The sequence below is a fragment of the Bos indicus genome, chromosome 9 (genome assembly GCF_029378745.1).
Source record: "Bos indicus isolate NIAB-ARS_2022 breed Sahiwal x Tharparkar chromosome 9, NIAB-ARS_B.indTharparkar_mat_pri_1.0, whole genome shotgun sequence".
Classification (NCBI taxonomy): Eukaryota; Metazoa; Chordata; class Mammalia; order Artiodactyla; family Bovidae; genus Bos; species Bos indicus.
Window position 1 is genome coordinate 100,994,971 of NC_091768.1, and position 20,913 is coordinate 101,015,883.

Sequence of the window (20,913 nt, forward strand, 5' to 3'; positions counted from 1 at the left end):
AATCTTGTGTCCTACTTATTAAATTGGGTTATCTTGGAAGTTTTTTTAATATATATGCTAGATACAAATATTTTGCCAGATACATATTTTGCAAATTGTTCTCACAATCTGTTGCTTGCTTTTTCATGTTATTTAAAAAGGTTTTATATAAGGATATATAAATATTTTCAATATTTAAGTACTAAAATGACAAGTTGGCTTTTTTAAGACAAAAATTGAGATTTTCAGCACACTCAATTTATTGAAAAAATATGTTACCAGGATGCAGCTCTGTTTATATAAAAGTTACGCAAATATGACATTAATCAAACACCTGAAAAACTTCCCACTGCTTATGCTGTTTAACTGTCCCCTAAAGGAAACCCGATTGTGAACGCACAGAACACTGCTGCCAAAATAGGTGAACCATTACCTTCAACTTTCAGGGTGTCAACCTTGAGACTTTCAACTTCGAAAGTTTTTTAAATCAAATTACATAAATTGGTTTCTAGTTCTCCAAAGTAACTCAAAACAAAACTTTATTAGCAATCCTAACATCCAATAAAGTCTGCAACTGACTGAGCTCCTACTTTATGTCATGTGAAGTTGCCAGGCCTTTTCTGAATATTTTCTCTAATTATAAAATAAAAAAAAAACCCTGCAAAATAGGTATTACTGTGCCCATTTTAAAGATGAGAAAACAACTGAGGCTGTGACAGATTCAGTCACTCGCTTCGGGTCACTGTAAAGGTGACGAAGGACAGAACCAGGATTCAAAATAGTTTCATCACTACGTGTTACAGCCTTTAAGATACAGTTTGCTAAAGAATATGCTTAGGACAAAATGATGACAATATAATGAAAAAAATTTTATAAATTTAACTCTTGCTTTTTAGTTTTCCTTAAAACACTTTAAACTCCTGTAGCTGGAGACAGGGGCTTCCCAGGCGGCACTAGTGGTAAAGAATCCACCTGCCAGCGCAGGAGATGTCAGTTTGATCCCTGGGTAGGGAAGTTCCCCTGGGGGAGGGCATGGCAGCCCACTCCAGTATTCTTGTCTGGAGAATCCCACGGACAGAGGAGCCTGGCAGGCTATAGTCCATGGGGTCGCAAAGTCAGACACGAGTGAAGCGACTTTGCACACTCGTATGCACAGCTGGACCCACTCCAGTGTTCTTGCCTGGAGAATCCCAGGGACGAGGGAGCCTGGTGGGCTGCCGTCCTGTGGGGTCACACAGAGTCGGACACGACTGAAGTGACTTAGCAGCAGCAGCAGCAGCATGCACAGCTAGATACAATCAATGGTTTAGAATCCATCATTTTTTATAAAGATCTGAAAACACTGACTACTGATAATAAGTTGGTTCAAAGAAAGTGTAACAGCAGCAAAGAGGAAAAACTGACTGAGCTGGGACATGGAGAGCTGGGGCCCTACCGCAGAGGCTTCGGCTGAGCTGGACGGGAAAGGAGGAACGCTGGAGCACAGGAGGCCGCCTCACCTGTTGAAGCGCGGGTCTGCATAGGCATCTGGGATGTTCAGAACTTCCCCGGTCCTTGCTACCTGGCCAGCGATCCCCTTCTCGATTGAAAACCTGCACACACAGAAGAGAGGAGCACGCAGATGTTGCAGAAGAACTTGAGACACGTCACTGCCAACAAACACTGAATAAAAAAGATTTCTATTGTAAATGCTTGTATTGCTATAAAATGTATAAAGGTGAAGCAGAAAAATACTGCATGGTAATCACTTGAAGACCTTACAAGACTTAATTCATAATGTATTAAATTATGCTGAATCACAAACTGAAATTGAAAAATTAACTAGCCTTCTCCTTCATTGATCAATAATAATCCGTTAGATTTGCAAAATACCTTATAATTTACAAGATGTTTCAACATGAGTTTTTTAAAATAATTCTTCCTGTGAGCTGAGACCCATATGGGTTCAGTAACTTGCCCATATATTTAAAATATGAGTGGCACAGCAAAAACAAGAATGCAGGTCAACACCAGTACACTTTCCACCACACATGTAACCAGACCCACAGGTTATACGGTCCTGAGATGCAGGACCTCAATTTTAAGGCCTCTGCAATGTAAGCACTATACCAAGGTAACACACTTTACAACTTCCGGTATCTTCACTTCTCTAATTCGTTAAATTTAAAAACAGCCAAAATACAGGCATTATCTGATTACACTTGGATATATTTTGATATCTAATATCAGTCATTTCTTTTATATATAAATATATTCTCATATTTATAAATAGTTTTCTCATTATAATATTATAATAATACATGCTCTCATTCAAAACATAGTTAAGATATCTATAATCACAATAGCTGCATGTTTCAGTAGCTGAAAAATAGCTTTCACAATATTACATTTTCAACATTATAGAAAATTATCATTCTTGAAATAAAGCTCCACCCTATGGATTTCCCTAAGGAAAATTCAAAAGAGAATTGACACCAAAGAGAATTAACTTTTCTTAAAACACCAACAAGTGAACCCAGCACTGTACTACGTAAAACGGAGGTTGTCTCTGCCCCGTTTTCTTGTGCTTTGAGCAACGTGAGCACGACACGTCGGGCGGCCGTGCGCAGAGTACCAGAGCCCGTTCCACGGTTAATTCTTGATTTTCTTGGTCTGAGGGTAGCTCAGGGTGGTCTCTATCTCGGATCAGTGGAAACATAACCAAGGGGCATGCCCTTAGGTAAGTGGTTGGCATTGACTGCTCAGCCCAGAGTTACAGCCCACCACACCCGCTGCCTGTTCTGCCAGGGCTTGTAAGCGCAGGCTCCCAGTTAAAGTCTTCAAAATGAGGCCAATGCTGGCCCTGCGAGGAGCTCTCAGACCTTCAGCAGGAGAAGTGACTTTACCTAAATGACTATATCGAGACGAATCTATGGAGCTCTAAACAAACAAACGAACTTTTTTTTTTTTTTCAAAAACCTAAACAGCGCCTGCAGTCAGTGTCCTGTGAGTATGGAATCCTAGCATCCCGGGACCACAGAAGGGGAAGCACCCCGTGGTGGGCGGCAGTGTGCGCACATGCCAGGCTCCCTGTGTGCAGACAGACGGCCCAGATGAAGAGCCAGTCCTGTTAATAAGGGACACGGTACGTTAGAGTACCTTGTGGAAAAGTAGTTAAGCATCATACATATGTATAAAACAGAAGAAATGCGAATGTCTAAAAAAGACAGCTTCTGAGTGCTCAGCTTGACGTGTACTAGTTCCGTGACAGTGCTCCATGTAGGTGCCCCGATGGTGGGAGGACTCAGCCACCAGCCGAAGGCCGTGCTGCTCCCGTAAGTGACAGCAGTGGCCACTGACAGATCCAGGGACTCTCTAGCTTCAGGACGCAGCACAAGTGCTCTTCGATCGGTTAAACCGGCTGCTGGGCTGCAGGACAATGTGTTGAAGTTAGGGAATATACCGGGTCAGTTTTCACTGCGGTCCAGACTTGCAGGCAGCTCTGTAGGTTGCGGGGGGGAGGGGACGAAATTGTCTGAGTACACCTGCTCCTAGACACAGGAGGCCCTGCAGACTCCAGGTGGGGCGCACCTTTACCTACCTGGGAGCACTAGTAACTTTTTCCAACATGATTTCCAAAAGGACCGCCTCCGGAAGACGGCATTTCCAGGAGTGGCGCTAAAGCTTCCTAGGCGCGGTTTCGCTGGCACTGCAATGTCATGCCCACAAGCACTACCTTCAGGAGGCGGGTCCTGGTGGGAATGATATCACAGTATGACAAGTGCTGTCCGCACGCCTGTGAAGAGGCACAGACAAGTGGGCGGCGGAGCACCTGCCCGGCTGCCGCCACAGCGACCACACGCTACTGCGCGCTGTACCTGATCTCCTTGGTCTTCTTGAAGACGGGCTTTCCTTCCTTTTCCTCTCCAATATCAAAAAGGTCTGAATATAACTCCTTGTTCTTATGGTCTACCTGGAAAAGGGCACAACGGTCGGCATTCACCAGGTTTTTTGCATATATCTACAGACAAACGAGAAAACGAGAGTCAGCCGGTGAGAGATGCAAAGAGGTTGCAGGTAAATGTTATCAGAAATAAATATGAATTGCGGCTGTTCTAGACTGGAACAGGGTGGGACATGAGCATTATGATTAGATAAATACAGGCATATAAGGACGAAACTAATTCTATGGCACTGGCCATGTGCGCACACCAGCAGCTGCTCTGCATCCTGGCTGTGGTGCCAGGGGCGGGAGCAGGTACCGGCCTCACTCCCTGAGAACCCGCCACCCTGGCTCCTCTTCCGGAACCTCCCAGGCCTCCCTGGTGCCCTCGTCCGAGTCTCAAATCAGCTCAAAGGCCAGCATCTATTCCAATGGTGGGTGTTTATGAAACACCAGTTGTAAAAAAAATACGAAATATAACCTCTAATGAGACTCTGAGTATTCATATTTACATTAGCTACACTTTATTTTTTACACTAACAATAATGTGCAACAATTAGTAAGTGTTTACTATGTGCCAGTTTTTCGGTACTTATGTGTACTAATTCACTTAACCCTCACTAACATTTTGCACGCCAGAAGACCGAGGCACGGAGAGGCAACCTGCCTACTACCACACTCGCAGATGGTGGATCTGGCACGTGAACTCACAGGAGCTGCTTCCATGGCCTAAGCTCTTGAAACAAGTATGCTTTACTCTTTCTGAATGGAAAACTGTATTAATATAGCCATTCATTTGTCCATCAGTTCCCTTCAACGAGTATTTCTCTAATGCCTAACACTTCTCACTGTCCCCACTTGGCTGGGATTACAGCGATGTCACAAAAATTGTATTTACATATATTCAGAATTCTGGCAACGTCAACCCTTTCGATGACGGACATGAAATGACTGCTCGAGAAGAACCATCACAAAGTCTATGCTAAAGGTTGCTAGGCCACCTTGTGGCCAGAGGAAAAATATATCATCTCATGTAAAAACACCTTGGAGATTTCACAGAAAGAAATCAGAGTGGTTTAGGGACCTGTTCTTCCTCATCTTCCGTCTTTGTCTTCCCTGCTGTTAGAAGCTGTACGCACTCACCCAACAAACACTGGATGTGCCTTATGTACCGTGACCAAGTACCCTGGGCATCATGAGTGTCAACTCCCAGGGGACTTCTCTCCTCCACTAGCTGACTCATGAGCTCCAGGGCAGTAGAAACTGCTTCCTTTCCTCCACAGTATCCCAAATGCCCAGAACCAGGCTTAGAGAAAGGTCAGCTAATGTCCACAGGTCATGTAAACCCACCCCACTTGCTAACAAGGTTCACTGGGACGGAACCACACTTTATGAGCGGCTCACGGCTGCTGTATCGGCCGCCTGGAATAGCTGTAGGCGATGATGGCCCACGAGGCAAAAGCTTTACTATTGGCCCTTCATAATAAGTTTGCCAGCCCTCAGGTTAGAACATACCAGATACCTCTATAACCTAGCAACTCTCAATAAACACTTGAGAAGGAGGAACAACATACAGGAAGGAAGGCTCAGGAGATCTTGAACTATTAAATGACAACAATGCCCTGAACTGCTGGATCATACGGTGAAATCCGCACCCTTAGTGGCCATGTTGGTTGCCTAACACTCTGGCACATATTTATGTCAATAGTTGTAAACATCTGGATGAAATGGACACTTTTCTAGAAAAAGAAAATGAATTTGGAAGAGAAATATCTGAATGAAATCAGAATAAACAGACAACTGAAATACTGTAAAAAAAATTATCCTCATAAAAGGCATCAGGCCCAAATAATTTCAAATACAAATCACTTAAGAATTTTCAAAAATAAAGTCTCATCTAATTTAAACTAGTGTAAGTTCAGGCAGATGCCTGGGTCAGGAAGACCCCTGGAGAAGGAAATGGCAACCCACTCCAGTACTCTTGTCTGGGAAATCCCATGGACCGAGGAGCCTGGTGGACTATAGTCCATGAAGTTGCAAAGAGTCAGACACGGCTAAGCAACCAACACACACACCCAAGTTCAGACAAAACAAAACTTCTCTAGTTACTTTTACAACCCTTGCTATGTCACTGATACTGAAAACTGACAAAGATACTATAAAAAAGAAAATCATAGACCAATTTACCTTGGAAAAAGAAGAAAAATTATAATAAAAATATCAGCAAGTCAAACTTGAGGATAATATTTTAAAATTTTCAATAATTTAAAATTACACTTTACTCACAACTTCCAGTATTGGAAAGTCTATTATTATACCTCATAAAGCAATAAAAAAAAAAAGGAGAAAAATCACATGACTATTACCATGGCTACCAAAAAATACATGTAACAAAATTCAGTATTTATGATAAAAATTTTTTAAGTAGAAATTTTGTAGAAGAAAAACATATATGTATACATACATATATCAGTATACACAGACACCCTAATAATATGTGAAAATTATAGTCTACATCATAAAAAATGATAAAATATCAGAATCATCCTATTAAAGTTAAGATATTAAAGTTATGCACAAGACAAAGATACGTTATCATAATTATTAATACACAATTAGATAAAAGACAGAAAAAGGAAATGGCACCCCACTCCAGTATTCTTGCCTGGAGAATCCCATGGACAGAAGAGCCTGGCGGACTACAGTCCCTGGGGTCTCAAGAGTCGGACACGACTGGAGAGTAAACCAGCAGCAGGTAAAAGACCACAGTTCTAATGTTAGGCGATATTATTGAATATGTTGAGAAATCAAGAAAATCAACTGAAAACAATTACAAGTAGTAGGAAAAACTTCTGCTTTAAGATAAGTGACTAAATATATATTTATTTTTTAAATTCTCCCTGAATATTAAACTTTCAGTTTGAAATGATACTCAGAAGCTGGAAAAGAATTAATAAAGAAATCCTAGGCATATTTTGGTAACAGTTATGAACTCCAAGCCTCGGAAAGTGAAAAGTGAAAGTTGCTCAGTTGTGTCCAACTCTTTGAGACCCCAAGGACTACACAGTCCATGGAATTCTCCAGGCCAGAATACTGGAGTGGGCAGCCTTTCCCCTCTCCAGGGGATCTTCCCAACCCAGGGATCGAACCCAGGTCTCCCACATTGCGGGCAGACTCTTTACCAGCTGAGCCACCAGGGAGACTGAAGAATACCGGAGTGGGCAGCCTATCCCTTCTCCAGCAGAGCTTCCCAACCCAGGAATCAAACCGTGGTCTCCTGCATTGCGGGTGGATTCTTTACCAACTGAGCCACAAGGTCATTATAAAAGCCAACCTGTCTCCTACACACCTTCTCTCTCTCTCCTACATATAAACACAGGTTTACTTATAAGTGGAAATAATTCTTGACAGCAATAGAGGATTTCAAATTCAGTGGAAATATATCTTCAAATTTCTGAAGAAAACATTTTAAACTTAAAATTCTTTACCAGATCAAGCTAACATTCAGACATGAGGCAAAATAAAGATACTTCAGAAGTACAAAGTACTCAGAAAATTACTACTTTTGAGCTATTTTGGAAAAGGAGATGAGCTCAAGAAAAAATTAATAGATAAATTCAAGAAAGCATAGGACGACCTGGCGTGTAAGCAAAATTGATGAGCAAAGAAACTACTAAAGCTATAATTAAACTGTACATTTCATTAGTAAATGATACCTATGAAATTACAGCTGTCATATAAAAAAGTTAATTAAAAAGACTGAAAATATCTGGTCGTGTCAAAAAAATATGTAAGATTAGAAGGCCAAAAAGGAAGGAGGAGAAGTTTGCTGTTCTTGTGGTTGTGAAGTCTCCAGAGGACAAGGCCCATACCGAGGTGCCCTGCACAGGGCCAGAACAACGCATTCCTGAAGATGAATGCGCCCCCAGGCCCAGCAGTCATAGGATTCTGAACATTCAGGTCTCTCCAGTGTGATACAAGCTAAGAAACTTCCCCCTGATTCTCTCCGGCTAATGTGAGTTAGGCAGTGATGCCTTTTGCCTTACACCAGAGAGTCCAGACTGACAAACAAGCTCAAGGCAAGTCTGATATGAGAGAGGGGGGAGAGGGAGAAAATATCCATTAATGGAATTACAGATGAGGAAGAGAATTTAAGTACAGGCAAAAAAGACAGCCATTGAGCAATCTTACATATGAATGTAGATGAAAAAGTCAGAAAAATAATAGCGACCAACTCAGGAGTACAGACTACAACTACATGAAAAGTGAAAGTGAAGCCGCTCAGTCGTGTCTGACTCTTCGCGACCCCATGGACTGTAGCCCACCAGGCTCCTCTGTCCGTGGGATTTCCCAGGCAAGAGCACTGGAGTGGCTTGCCATTGCCTTCTCCAAGGGATCTTCCCGACCCAGGGATGGAACCCAGGTCTGCCACACTGCAGGCAGACGCTTTATCGTCTGGGTCACCAGGGAAGCCCCAACTACACAGTCATTTAACATCAAGTGATAAATTAATATAGTTCCCTATTCTAATTGACTAAAGGAAGAAAAAATACATAATTTTAATAATGACTTACAAAATTTGATAATGTTTGACACCCAATCTGGTATAAACTCAAAGAAAGGAACAGAAAGAAACATTTTTAAGTTAATCAACAGTATCTACTGGGGGACCTTCAACAATTATACACAGCAAGGAAACAAGAGAAGCATGCACGTTAAAGAAACTATAATATATTCACTCTCACTGGCCCATTCCACAGTGTTCTCAGGTCCTAGCAAACTCAGTAAAAAAGAAAAAAGACACAGTGTAAACACTGCGGAAGTAGAACCACCGCTCTCACTTATCACTATAAATGATCTTTCTTGAAAATCCAAGACTGTAAACTGAAAAAACAACATACCAAATATGGGAGATCAAAGTCAGTACATACAATCAAGAGAGATTTTTTTAATTGAAAATAAGACAATGCTGTTGTACAAGAAGACTCCATACGCTAAACGTATCAACTCTACTTCAGATTTTATCAAATTCAAGGTAATTCCGATGTAAATCACACTCCATGGTGAAGAGGGATATATCATAGGAATGCTAGGTTCATATAACATCCAAAAATCACTCTGGATAATACATTATAGATCAATAAGACAAAAACTGAAATAAACACATGGTCATCTTAATAAATGCAGAGAAAATAAATGAGGATAATGTCCAACATCCAATCATAATTTAAAACATTAAAAAACTAGGACTAGAAGGGGATGTTGTCACCCTGATAAAGACTACCTAAGAGAAGTCCGCAACTAATCCATGTACTTAACCGTGAAAGACTGCAGAATGGATGCAGTGATATCCACACTCACCATCCCTAATTCAGTACTGCCCTGGGGGACCTAGCCAGGACGATTATGCAACGGAGGGGAAAAAAGGTATATGGATTAGGACGGAGGAACTACAACCATCAGTGATTGTGGATGACATATAAAGACACTGAAGAATCCACCAGGAAACTACCAGAAATAATGAGTTCATCAGGACTATAGGATAGGGGATCAAGATAGAAAAAGCAAGTTTACTTCTATACATTTTCAATGAAACGTCTGAAAATAAAATTAAGAACACATTAATAATAGCGTTAAATAGCATTAAAAGATAAAACATCTAGGAGTAACTTTATGTGAAAGTGTTAGCTACTCAGTCATGTCTGATTCTTTGTGACCCCGTGGACTATAGCTTGATAGGCTACTCTGTACATGGGATTCTCCAGGCAAGCCTACTGGAGTGGGTAGCCGTTCCCTTTTCCAGGGGATCTTCCCGACCCAGGGATTGAACCCAGGTCTCCTGCCTAACAGTATTAGAAGATAAAACATCTAGAAATAACTTTACCAAAATAACGGCAATGCTTATACTCTGAAAATTACAGAATAGTGTTGAAAAAATTAAGAAAATTTAAATAAATGGAAAAGGCCCATGTTGCTGTACTGGAAGACTTCATATTATTAAGGAGGCAATATCCCCCAAATTGATGTTCAGTCAACAAAATCCCTATCAGAAACCCATATGAGCCATTTGCAGAAATTGACAAGCTGGTTTCTAAAATTTATATGAATTGCAAGGGACTCAAAATAGCCAAAAGAGAAATGAATATGAAGAACACATTTGGAGGATTCACACTTGCTGACTTCCAAACCTGCCATACAGCAACAGTAATCAAGATGAGACGGTACTGTCATTAAGCTGGACAGACAGGTCAGCTGAACAGAGCGGGGACCCCAAGAAGAAAACAATGTGTGCGTGCTCAACTGATTCCAGGAAAGCTGCGTTTAAAAGGGGAAATAAAAGTCTTTTCAACAAATGCTGCTGGTAAAATTGGACAGCTACCTGCAAAAGAATGAAACTGGACTCTTACACCATGAACATAAATGAACTAACATGAGTGAATACCCTAACTAAATGTCAAAGCTAACGCTACAGAACTCTTAGAAGAAAATATTGGAGTACGTTTTCATGGTATCTGATCTGGCAGTGGATTGTTAGATATGATGCAAGTATGAGCAACAAAAGTAAAAAGATAAATTAGACTTCACCAAAGTTAAAAACTTTAGTACTTCACGCTATCGGGAAAGTGAAAAGATATTAATACACAGATGGGAAAAATATTTTCCAACTATACGTCAATTAAGGGAGTGATATCTAAAACGCAAGAAGTCTTAGAACTCAACACTGAAAACTAAAGTAAAAAGCAGCCCATGGAGCTGAATCTTTCATCACATGGATAGACAGTCAATATCATTAGTCACCAGGGAGACGATAATCAGTCACAGTGAGATAGTACTTCACATCTACTACAGTGGCAATAATCAAAAATTAAGATAATGAGCAAGGTTGGTGAGAGTGTGGGGAAATTGGAACCCGTGTGCACCACTGGCAGGAAGGTAAAATCGTGTTAAGCGCCAGGGAAACAGCTTGACTGCTCCTCAAAAAGGTAAGCACAGAGCAATCATAGCACTTAGCAGTTCCACTCTTACCTAAAACAACTGAAAACAGGCGTTAAAACAAGAAAAATGTACCCAAATCTTCAAAACAGTAGCATTTGCATTAGCCAAAATGTGGAAACAAATTCAAATGTCTACCAGCTGATGAATGGATTAAAAAACTGTGATATGCATATTCATACAACAGAATATTGGTTGCCTACAAAAAGGAATGAAGTAGTGGCACATACTACAACACGCATGAACTTTGAAAACACTGTGCTAAGTGACAGAAGCCAGGCAGGAAAGGCCACAGAGTCAGGATTCCCCTTACGTGGGATTCAGGTGAGATCCACAGACGAGACAGTAAATCAGTAGTTGCTGTGGCTGGGGGCTCAGGGGATGGGGAGCAGACGGGCGACAGCTAAAATGCTTGGCAGTTTCTTTCTGAAGTAACGAAATGCTCTAAAATTCTCTGGTGATGGCTGCAGCTATCTGAGAAGATGCTAAAGACCACTGAATTAAGCACTTTAAATGGATTAATTGTACTGTCATGAATTATATCTCAGTAAAACTGTTTTCTAACATAACATTAAGAATACAAGAACTGGTCAATGGCATTTCTTATACTCCTGGTACAAGCTATATGTCAGTCCATATTATATATTTTTATGTCTTCTTAAATACTTTTCATTGCTTTATAAATTCCTCAAATTTTGTCATAACCAAAGAGGCTATTTTTCTTTTTACTGTGCAGTTTCTTTCTTTTTCTGTCTAAACAAAGCTGACCCTTCAACACTGCCCACACAATAAAAAATCCACATATAACCGCTATTGCCCTCCACATATGTGGCTCCTCCGTATTCACAGTTCCACATCTACAGACTCCACAGCTCCAGATGGTGTCTCACTGCAGTATTTACTACTGAAAAAAGTCCATGTGTAAGTGGGCCTGTTCAAACTCATGCAGCTCAAGGGTCAACTGTAAAACCATCAGTGTAACTACTTACAGGGAGAACATGCTGAAAGCAGTGACCCCTGCGTGACCCTCAGGAAATGCTCTGACACTGCGCATGCACACTCACACCTGACCTGCCAGGACATCAGGGAAACAGATCACTGCACACCATTAAGCCTGGAGATGAAAGGAAGCCTTGTTGTACAGGGTCACTACGTCTTGAGAAAGACCAGGAAAACGGAAAGGAGAAAGAACACCTATCAAAACACACAACAAGGCATGGGTGGTCCCAGCAAGTCGGCCTGGCACGCACGGGTCCACACACACACCACCTCCACCACCCGAGCCCCTCCCTCAGCGGACCCTCTCCCGAGCACTAAAGCAGCAACACTACACGTGGGGAAAGCAAACTCTACTTCCTGGAGCCTTCAGTTCTAGCCTGTGAGTCTTCTGGAAGAGGGAAATAACTTAGACTAAGTAGAATGAAACTCAGGGTTAGAAAGAATCATTGGAAATTCCTAATAAGACCTACATGCAAAAGGTATTCTGAGGAAAGAAAAAGAGATTAAATGCTTTTTCAAATTAGCTCTCCGTTAAATAATGGAAAACTCTGTGGTATTTTTCAAAACATTATTCAAAACCCCTCCAAAATTAACGGAAGTGACAGATCAATCAAGGTGATGCCTCCAGATCACTTTCATCGTTCTTAAAACAGCACATATGATTGTACATTAAAACGCTCCATCATATATTAAGACACCTAGGAGTGGTGTTAGTCACGCAGTCGTGTCTGACTCTTTGCAACTCTATGGACTGTATCCCTCCAGGCTCCTCTATCCACAGGATTCTCCAGGCAAGAATACTGGAGTGGGTAGCCATTTCTTTCTCCAGAGGATCTTCCCAACCTAGGTATAGAACCCGGGTCTTCTGCATTTCAGGCAGATTCCTTACCATCTGAGCACCAGGGAAGCCCATATTAGGACATAATTAAGGCTTAAACAAAATCTTTTTTTTTTCTTTTTTTTTTTTTCTTCTTTTTTTATTTTATTTATTTATTTTTTTAAATTTAATTTTATTTTTAAACTTTACATAATTGTATTAGTTTTGCCAAATATCAAAATGAATCCACCACAGGTATACATGTGTTCCCCATTCTGAACCCTCCTCCCTCCTCCCTCCCCATACCATCCCTCTGGGTCGTCCCAGTGCACTAGCCCCAAGCACCCAGTATCGTGCAGAAGGCAACCTACCATTATGTGTTCAAGTAGAGAATCTATTGCAACTATGTTATCAAAATAGGTTCTGAAAAAAAAGAAAGGTAAAATCTTTAAGTAATGTTATTAGAACACAGAACATATGAAACTTTGAATACATTTCCCAATTTTGGCTACATTTAAATAAAAAAACAGAAAGATATATGCTGTTTGACTGTTGTCCTTTCGTGGAAACCACCAATAATATTATTTTAAAGAGGTAAATGAAAGTTTATCACTGACTTTAGTATAAGGGCTCTAATTCCAGAGATCGCCTTCAGTAATTATTCAAGGTAGAGAAAAAGTTTGTAGCATTTAACTAAAACGATGAAGAAATAAAACTGGTACATCAAATTTAACATCTCATTAATAACTTTGATATAAAACAAAAATATTTAAATTTGCTAAATCTCATTAATAAGATAAAAATACAAAAAAATCACTGAAAACCCCAAAAGCTAGAATGTAGTTTAACTGTATTTTTTTTTAAAAAGCAGGGAAATTCATTTGAGAAGAAATATCAGAATACAGGTAATGATAGGAGCTGACAACTCTACACAAGTAAATACAGATTCATCATTATGAACTGCAAGTAAGTATTTGTAGGGCATATGGCACATACATTAAAATGTAGACCGGAGAAACAGATAAATCCGCAGGCACGTGTTATAGGGAATATGTGGCAAATACTCTTAACACAGACTGTTGGCAAGGTGCCGCTCTCAGTTTAGGTCTGTGAGAATTTAGCCCTGTATTCAGGATTAAGGTAACTTATAGCAATTAACAATGCCCTTTTCAAGAAGAGAAATCATCTGACTTGAAGCTGTTAATATGCTTAGTTACAACATCCACTGAGGAATATCCTGCAAGGAACAGGTTGAAGAAAATCAGTTTCCCACTGGGGAAGAGATTTCAGGTGTCACATGAGGGTTTTAACTGGGCTTTGGGAGGCTTGCAAAGTGTTCAGACAGGCTAGCAAGAGGCCGAACACGGCTTCCCTTCCGGGGTGGCTCTGAAGCAGTCACATCTGCTGTCCAGACATGCTGTTTCATTCTGTCTCAGAGAAGATATGGATAGTTGGCCAAGGAGATCAAAAGAGCACGCCCTCCAACTCAAACTTCCCTAATATTTCAAAACACGAAAATGCAGTTTCAGAATCACAAGTGAGGGGGTTACGGGACTTGGTGACGAGTAAGCCAGGGACATGTCAGCGGGAACAGCATCAGAGCTGCTGCGGGGTGCTCCTTGAGTTAGTAACCTGCCGTGGGGTGGGGCCCTGAAGCTAGCACATCCCGGGGCGTTTTCAGATCTCAACCACTGAGCAGACGGTCAGAGAGAGATCAATACATGGCCGTCCCCATAGCAAGCAAACCTGATGTGGGCCTGACGCTTAACGAACATCTGTACTTCCTCCACTGCCAGCCCAAGAGTCTTCCCAGGTTAAACTCCGGGGAAGGGCACCATCTTTTTCAGAATGGGAAAACTGAAACAATAATGTCAACAGTATGTTGTGATTTACTGACGTTCACAGCAAGGGCCAGAGAGGACTTCGGGAAAACGATCAACGTTTCCCCTCCTTCCACTGCTGTCAGTTCTCTCCCATGCACACAGCAACACCGCGGCATCTCTCTGCATAGTCTCTAACACCTTCTAGTGAGTCATTGACAAACGTGCCCAACTGCAAATTAAGCTGGCCACATATTCGTCTTTGATCCTTTACTTGTGACGTGAATGTGGGTGAGAATGAAACTCTCTAAGCACAAACATGATGGCCCCCACTTACCAGATCACGTGCCGGGTAAGGACTGATCTGCTGCTATTGACCGCAGTGGACAGCAGTCTGTCACGGTCAGGGCCGGCGCCTGATCTAAACCGTTGACCTGTTAGAGCTTACCACATCCCTAGAGATGAACACTTACTTTGATACGTCGAGTAGAAAGTCATTCAGTTCAGTCTGTTTGGCAAGACCTCTGCATACCTGCCATACAAAACAGTGGCTATTAATTTTGAGGGACTTTTGTTTATTTTAGGAATGAAAATTCCAGAATTTTATTTACCTTATTTATTTAAAAAGGCATAACACAATCACTACTTCAAGGATTTTTTAAAAATTGTACTTGAGCATATATCACCGCTCAGTACTGTCAGATCCAGGAAGTCCTTGATTCTCATATCATTATCTTGAAATATATACATATATGCTTTATTTTTTATGTGTATATATATATATATATATAAGCACAGAGACATTACTTTGCCAACAAAGGTCCATCTAGTCAAAGCTATGGCTTTTCCAGTGGTCATGTATGGATGTGAGAGTTGGACTATAAAGAAAGCTGAGCGTTGAAGAATTGATGCTTTTGAACTGTGGTGTTGGAGAAGACTCTTGAGAGTCCCTTGGATTGCAAGAAGATCAAACCAGTTCATTCTAAAGGAAATCAGTCCTGAATATTTATTGGAAGGACTGACGCTGAAGCTGAAACTTCTATACTTTGGCCACCTGATGTGAAGAACTGACTCATTGGAAAAGACCCTGATGCTGGGAAAGATTGAAGGCAGGAGGAGAAGGGGACAGCAGAGGATGAGATAGTCAGATGGCATCACCAACTCAATGGACATGAGTTTGAGCAAGCCTGGGGAGTTGGTGATAGACAGGGAGGCCTGGCATGCTGCAGTCCATGCGATGGCAAAGAGTCAGACATGACTGAGTGACTGAACTGATGTACACACACACACACACACACACACACACACACACACACACACACACACATTTTCTCCCTATCAGACAGTTCCTCAGCAATCTGAGTTTGCTGAAATGGACTTAAACAAAACAAGCAGCAGTGGAAGATACAAAACAGAATTCTATTTCTGCCATGTTCCTGAACTTAAGAGCCTGGTTATCAGGGAAACTCTATGCAGTTTGTGACCTTTTAAATTAGATCACATTTTCAAGAGAATCAAGGAACTTGAATTTACGATTATTGTTTTCATATGCCACTGAGTTTAGCGGATGCTTTAATTTAGGAAATGGATCATAGAAATATCAACATTACTGCCAGTAGGATATCATTCCTGGGCTTTTGGTGGAAAACAAAAACCACGATAAGAAACGCAAATGATTTAACATCCTGTTTAACTATATAAAAGAATTGGTTGGAAGACAGTTAAGGCAAGCAGTCAGTAAATATAAGTGACCAGATCACACATTTCAGAAACAGGAAAACATTTACTATGCACAAAGCAAGCCGTGGGTGGCGGCTGGCCCGCCCTCTGCCTGCTGGGGGCGGGCTACACAAGCCCGTTCTCTGGGACGGCCTGTGAAAGCAGCCCTGGGACGCACCTGCACCTGGTGTATGGCTACTGAAGCCCAGGCGAGATTCGCCGTCGCAACCTAAAAACAAGAAAAGGAAGAGCATGACGCCAGCTTTCCTCGGCCACACGCACACAGCCCAACAGAGGCCACCAGCTTAAGTTTGGTGTGGTCACCACCTCCGTGAGCATTCCAAAAACCCGAACTGTCAAATGCATGCAAAATTTCTCTTTTCTATTTCCCACTTCTTTATGATTGAGTGTAATGCTCTTTTGTTCCTCTTAATTTGGGATAAAAAGGAAGATAAATTGATTAAGAGCACTGTCATCTATTGAGCTTATGATAATTATTTTTCACTTCAAATCACTAATAAAAAAGGCTTCTAGTGACAATTTTCTTTCCTTCTTTTTTTAAAAATTAATTAATTTATTTTAATTGGAGGATAATTACTTTACAATTTTGTGATGGTTTCTGCCAGACAGCAACATGAATCAGCCACTGGGGTACCTGTGTACAACCCAAACCCCTCTCCCACCTCCCTCCCCACCCCACCCCTCTGGGTTGTCCCAGAGCACCTTTGGGTGCCCGGCATCATGCATCAACCTTGCACCGCTCATCTACTTCACACATGGGAATGTCCCTGTTTCAGTGCTATCCTCTCAAATCACCCCCCCTCGCCTACTCCCACTGAGCCCAAAGGTCTGTTCTTCACATCTGTGTCTCCCGCGCTGCCCAGCATGCAGGCTCGTCGTTACCATCTTTCTAAATTCCACGAACATGTGTTACTAGACAGTACCTGTCTCTCTCTTTCTGGCTTACTTCTCTCTGTATAACAGGCTCCAGGTTCATCCACCTCATTGGGACTGACTCAAATCAGTTGCTTGTGACCACTTTAAAAATGACGAACTGTTTCCCAAACTTTGCTGACAAGTGCTTAAACTACTAGCTATCCTATTTCTTTTGTTTTTTTTTCTGTTCATCTAACGAGTATTCCTGGGTGCCTGCTGGGGCCCAGATTGGAGAAGGAAATGGCAACCCACTCCAGTGTTCTTGCCTGGAGAATCCCAGGGACGGGGGAGCCTGGTGGGCTGCTGTCTATGGGGTCGCACAGAGTCAGACACGACTGAAGCGACTTAGCAGCAGTAGCTGGGGCCTAGCGCTGTTGTTAGAGAGCAGGTGCCACTCGCGTCTGTGTGCAGGGCTCAGGGAAGATGCCACCCTGAGCAGGTGACCTCAGAGCGTGCTCCTGGAGGCGGCGGCCGGGTGAGGACAGAGAAGTCGAAGCAGAGGGGGAACCGAGGTGCGGGATCTGCTGGAGAGGGGCCAGCTGTGCGCAAGGGCCCAGTGTGGCAGCAGGGAGAGAAGGGGCTGGAGTGGCGAACGGTCACCTAGGTGAGAGGACAGGGAGCCGGCCACCCCGGGGCCTGGACGAGCGTTGCAGGTGACAGAGAGGTCACGGTACTCTTCAGTTTTAGCGTCACTGAGCCGTTCCCATTCAAGGAACAGTGAACAGATGCTGGTGTTGTTGTTACTGTTGTTTAGTTGCTAGGTTGTGTCCAACTCTTTGCAACCCTAAGGAGCTGTAGCCGCCAGGCTCCTCTGTCCATGGGATTTCCCAGGCAAGAATACTGGAGTGGGCTGCCATTTCCTCTTCCAGGGGATCTTCCCGACCCAGGGATGGAACCAGTGTCTCCTGCCTTGGCAGGCACGTTCTTTACCCCTGAGCCACTAGGGATGTTTCCCAAATGTTTCTAACGCTGGAGCCCTGCTCACCTCCTGGTGACTCAGACGGAAGGCTTCTTTGCCCCAGTGCCGGTAGAGCTCCAGGATGCCAATCAAGTCCCCAATCGCAGTGACGATCGGCAAACACAGCACAGACTGGATTCGCGTCCCCGATTCCAGCCCGGTACCTCTTGGAAACCGTTCATCCTGAAAACGTAGGAGGGTGAGAAGATATAAATTCTTCGAAAGAAATGGAATCATTAATTTAGGATTCTATCAGAAATTCCTTAGTACTTGTAAGCCATGATCAGCCGTTCTTTTCAAAGGAAAACCAAACGACGATGGTCACGTAAACCTTGTTTAAGAAGACCTGACAACATGGGCTGTGCTGAGTCACTCAGTCGTGTCTGACCCTTTGCGATCCTTTGGACTGCAGCCCACCAGGCCCCTCTGTCCATGGATTTCCCAGACAGGAATATTGGAGTGGGTTTCCATTTCCTCCTCCAAGGGATCTTCCCAACCCTTGTCTCCTCTGACTCCAGCACTGCAGGCGGATTATTTACCCACTGAGCTGTTTAAGATAACTTTAGCAACATGGGACACAAACCCAGATAGTGCCTCACGTTTCTTTTTCATTGTACAGGGGAATTCAATTAATGAATGAATACATATAGCTTCATGCAATAATAAAAGTAATTATGACGGCTTCCCAGGTGGCTCAAGTGGTAAGGAATCCACCTGTTAATGCTGGAGCCGCAGGAGACACGGGTTCGATCTCTGAGCCTGGAAGACCCCCTGGAGGAGGAAATGGCAACCCATTCCAGTATTCCTGCCTGGGAAATCCATGGACAGAGAAGCCGGGTGGGCTTACAGACCGTGGGGTCGCAAAGAGTCGGACATGACTGAGCACACAAGCAATTCTAAGCAACACTTTTTTATTCCTCACCTTCTAGTGTCAGAATTAAGAGTTTTAGAGATATAAAGTCACATGTGAAAATTACCCCAAATGCCATAGCAAATTCTATTTATATAATTGTTTCTCTTATTTTTAAGGTCAGAATAACACAAAACCACAGGTTAATGAGAGTCATTGCAACTGAACCCCAAAGACCCATATTAGGCACTCGAATCAACCAATAATCACCCATTACCTAAGAAATGAAACTGGTTCTTCTACTTCATTTCCTAACTTAGCAAAACCACTCAAAGGAATACAAGAAAACGGAATGAATTAATATCAAAACATCAATTCTATTTACTCACTTTCTGCAGTCTACAGGAAGCTTTTCATGAATCAAGACTAGCACAGATCTGTCCTTTGTAATTTACAGATCTTTGGAAAGCTTGTACATGCATACAACATAACATTTTAAGTGATAATGTATACCATATCTACTTTTAACATGTACTTCCTAAAAATGAGATGGGCTCGGTGTACACCGTCGTGGGGCTTTGAGGCGCACGGTGAGCTGATCTGCTGCGTCTGGACACTGCAGTAGGATCGGCAGCGCTGCTGGGGCCTCCACCAGCAGCGTCTTCATCTTTTCTTTTCCGTGGTGAGAATGGTGAAGATCTAGTCTCTTAGAAAGTTTGACAATTATAATATTCTTGTCTATGTAATTATACTGTGAAACATGTATTTTAAGCACTTTTTTTCTTTTTGATAAAACTTTTTTCTTTTTGATAACAGTAACTAGTAACCTGATTTGTTCAAGGTCACACAGATAATTAGTGGCAAAAATAAAATTAAAATCTAGATTTTGCGACTCCAATTTAGCACTTTTTCAGAGCAAATTCCTGGCACCAATGCACTTGTTTGTATGCTTTTCAGTTTCAAAGTCTGAGCTCACACAGCGACATTTCATCACGACGCATACATATACTGGGGGAGACTGGTCTGAGGGCTCCATCTGGTCCTGTTCTCTGTACCCCTGGGCTTGGTCAGACTACACTGAGTCTGACCCCCTATGTGATTTGGTTGGCTAAACCGAAGGTCATGAAGCTGATGCAAGCAGAGGCTTGAAAACTCACCTGCATGTGTCCACTTCTCTCTGACCCATGCCAGCACCATAAGACGCCAGGCTAGCCTCAGTGGAAGGGAAGGGGACACATACAGAGAACAAAGGCCACCTCAGCCTGGCCGGCTCCCAAGGGACGCCCAGACGGCCTCAGACGTGAGAGAAAGCTCGGGTCAGCAGAACGGCCGATCCAGAGTCAGTGAGTGGTTGCTGCACAACACCACTAAAATCTGGGGCAGTCAGTCCCACAGCTAACTCATTCAGATCTGTCCTGCTGGGATACGAACCAGCAAAGAGTAATCACTCAGTTTGTATGTATATCAGCACACAGGCAAATATGGAAAGAAGAACTACTCAAACCTAGCTCTTAGGAGATTATCAGATTATTTCTTGGAGTACAAAGAATTCATTTACACACAAACCCTTTTTATTGATCGCTACCTTGCTTTTATGCTGCTATAACATGGCTTAAGTTACAACATCAAGAGTATATGTTGTCTTTCTTAATTAAATACTTTGGGTTACAAATGTCACTGCCGGGAGCCGGCGAGAGGCACTCCACTTGTGGCAAAGGTCATGAGGAAGGAGGCTCGGCATACGCAAAGGCGGGATCGAGCCTCAGGAGTCCCCCTGGATATTCTCGAGCATCTACCCCCCAAAAACCAGAGTCTGCCTACTTTATTGCTTTGTGCTCTCACCTCTGACTTTACTGGGGGCTGTCCCCTACCACCATCTCGCTCTCTCTGACAAAGAGTTAACTTACAGCTCCAATTAAT

The 20,913-nt window shown here is 42.5% G+C and overlaps 1 protein-coding gene across 1 annotated transcript in view; it reads right to left on the minus strand.

Moving 5' to 3' along the window:
* The window catches only part of PDE10A (phosphodiesterase 10A), a 268,184-nt gene that overhangs the window by 54,310 nt on the left and 192,961 nt on the right, over window positions 1-20,913 (minus strand). The window contains 6 exon segments of the mRNA XM_070796500.1: window positions 1,479-1,571; window positions 3,837-3,979; window positions 13,082-13,133; window positions 15,004-15,062; window positions 16,428-16,478; window positions 18,171-18,326. Coding sequence (XP_070652601.1) covers window positions 1,479-1,571; window positions 3,837-3,979; window positions 13,082-13,133; window positions 15,004-15,062; window positions 16,428-16,478; window positions 18,171-18,326 — 554 coding nt within the window.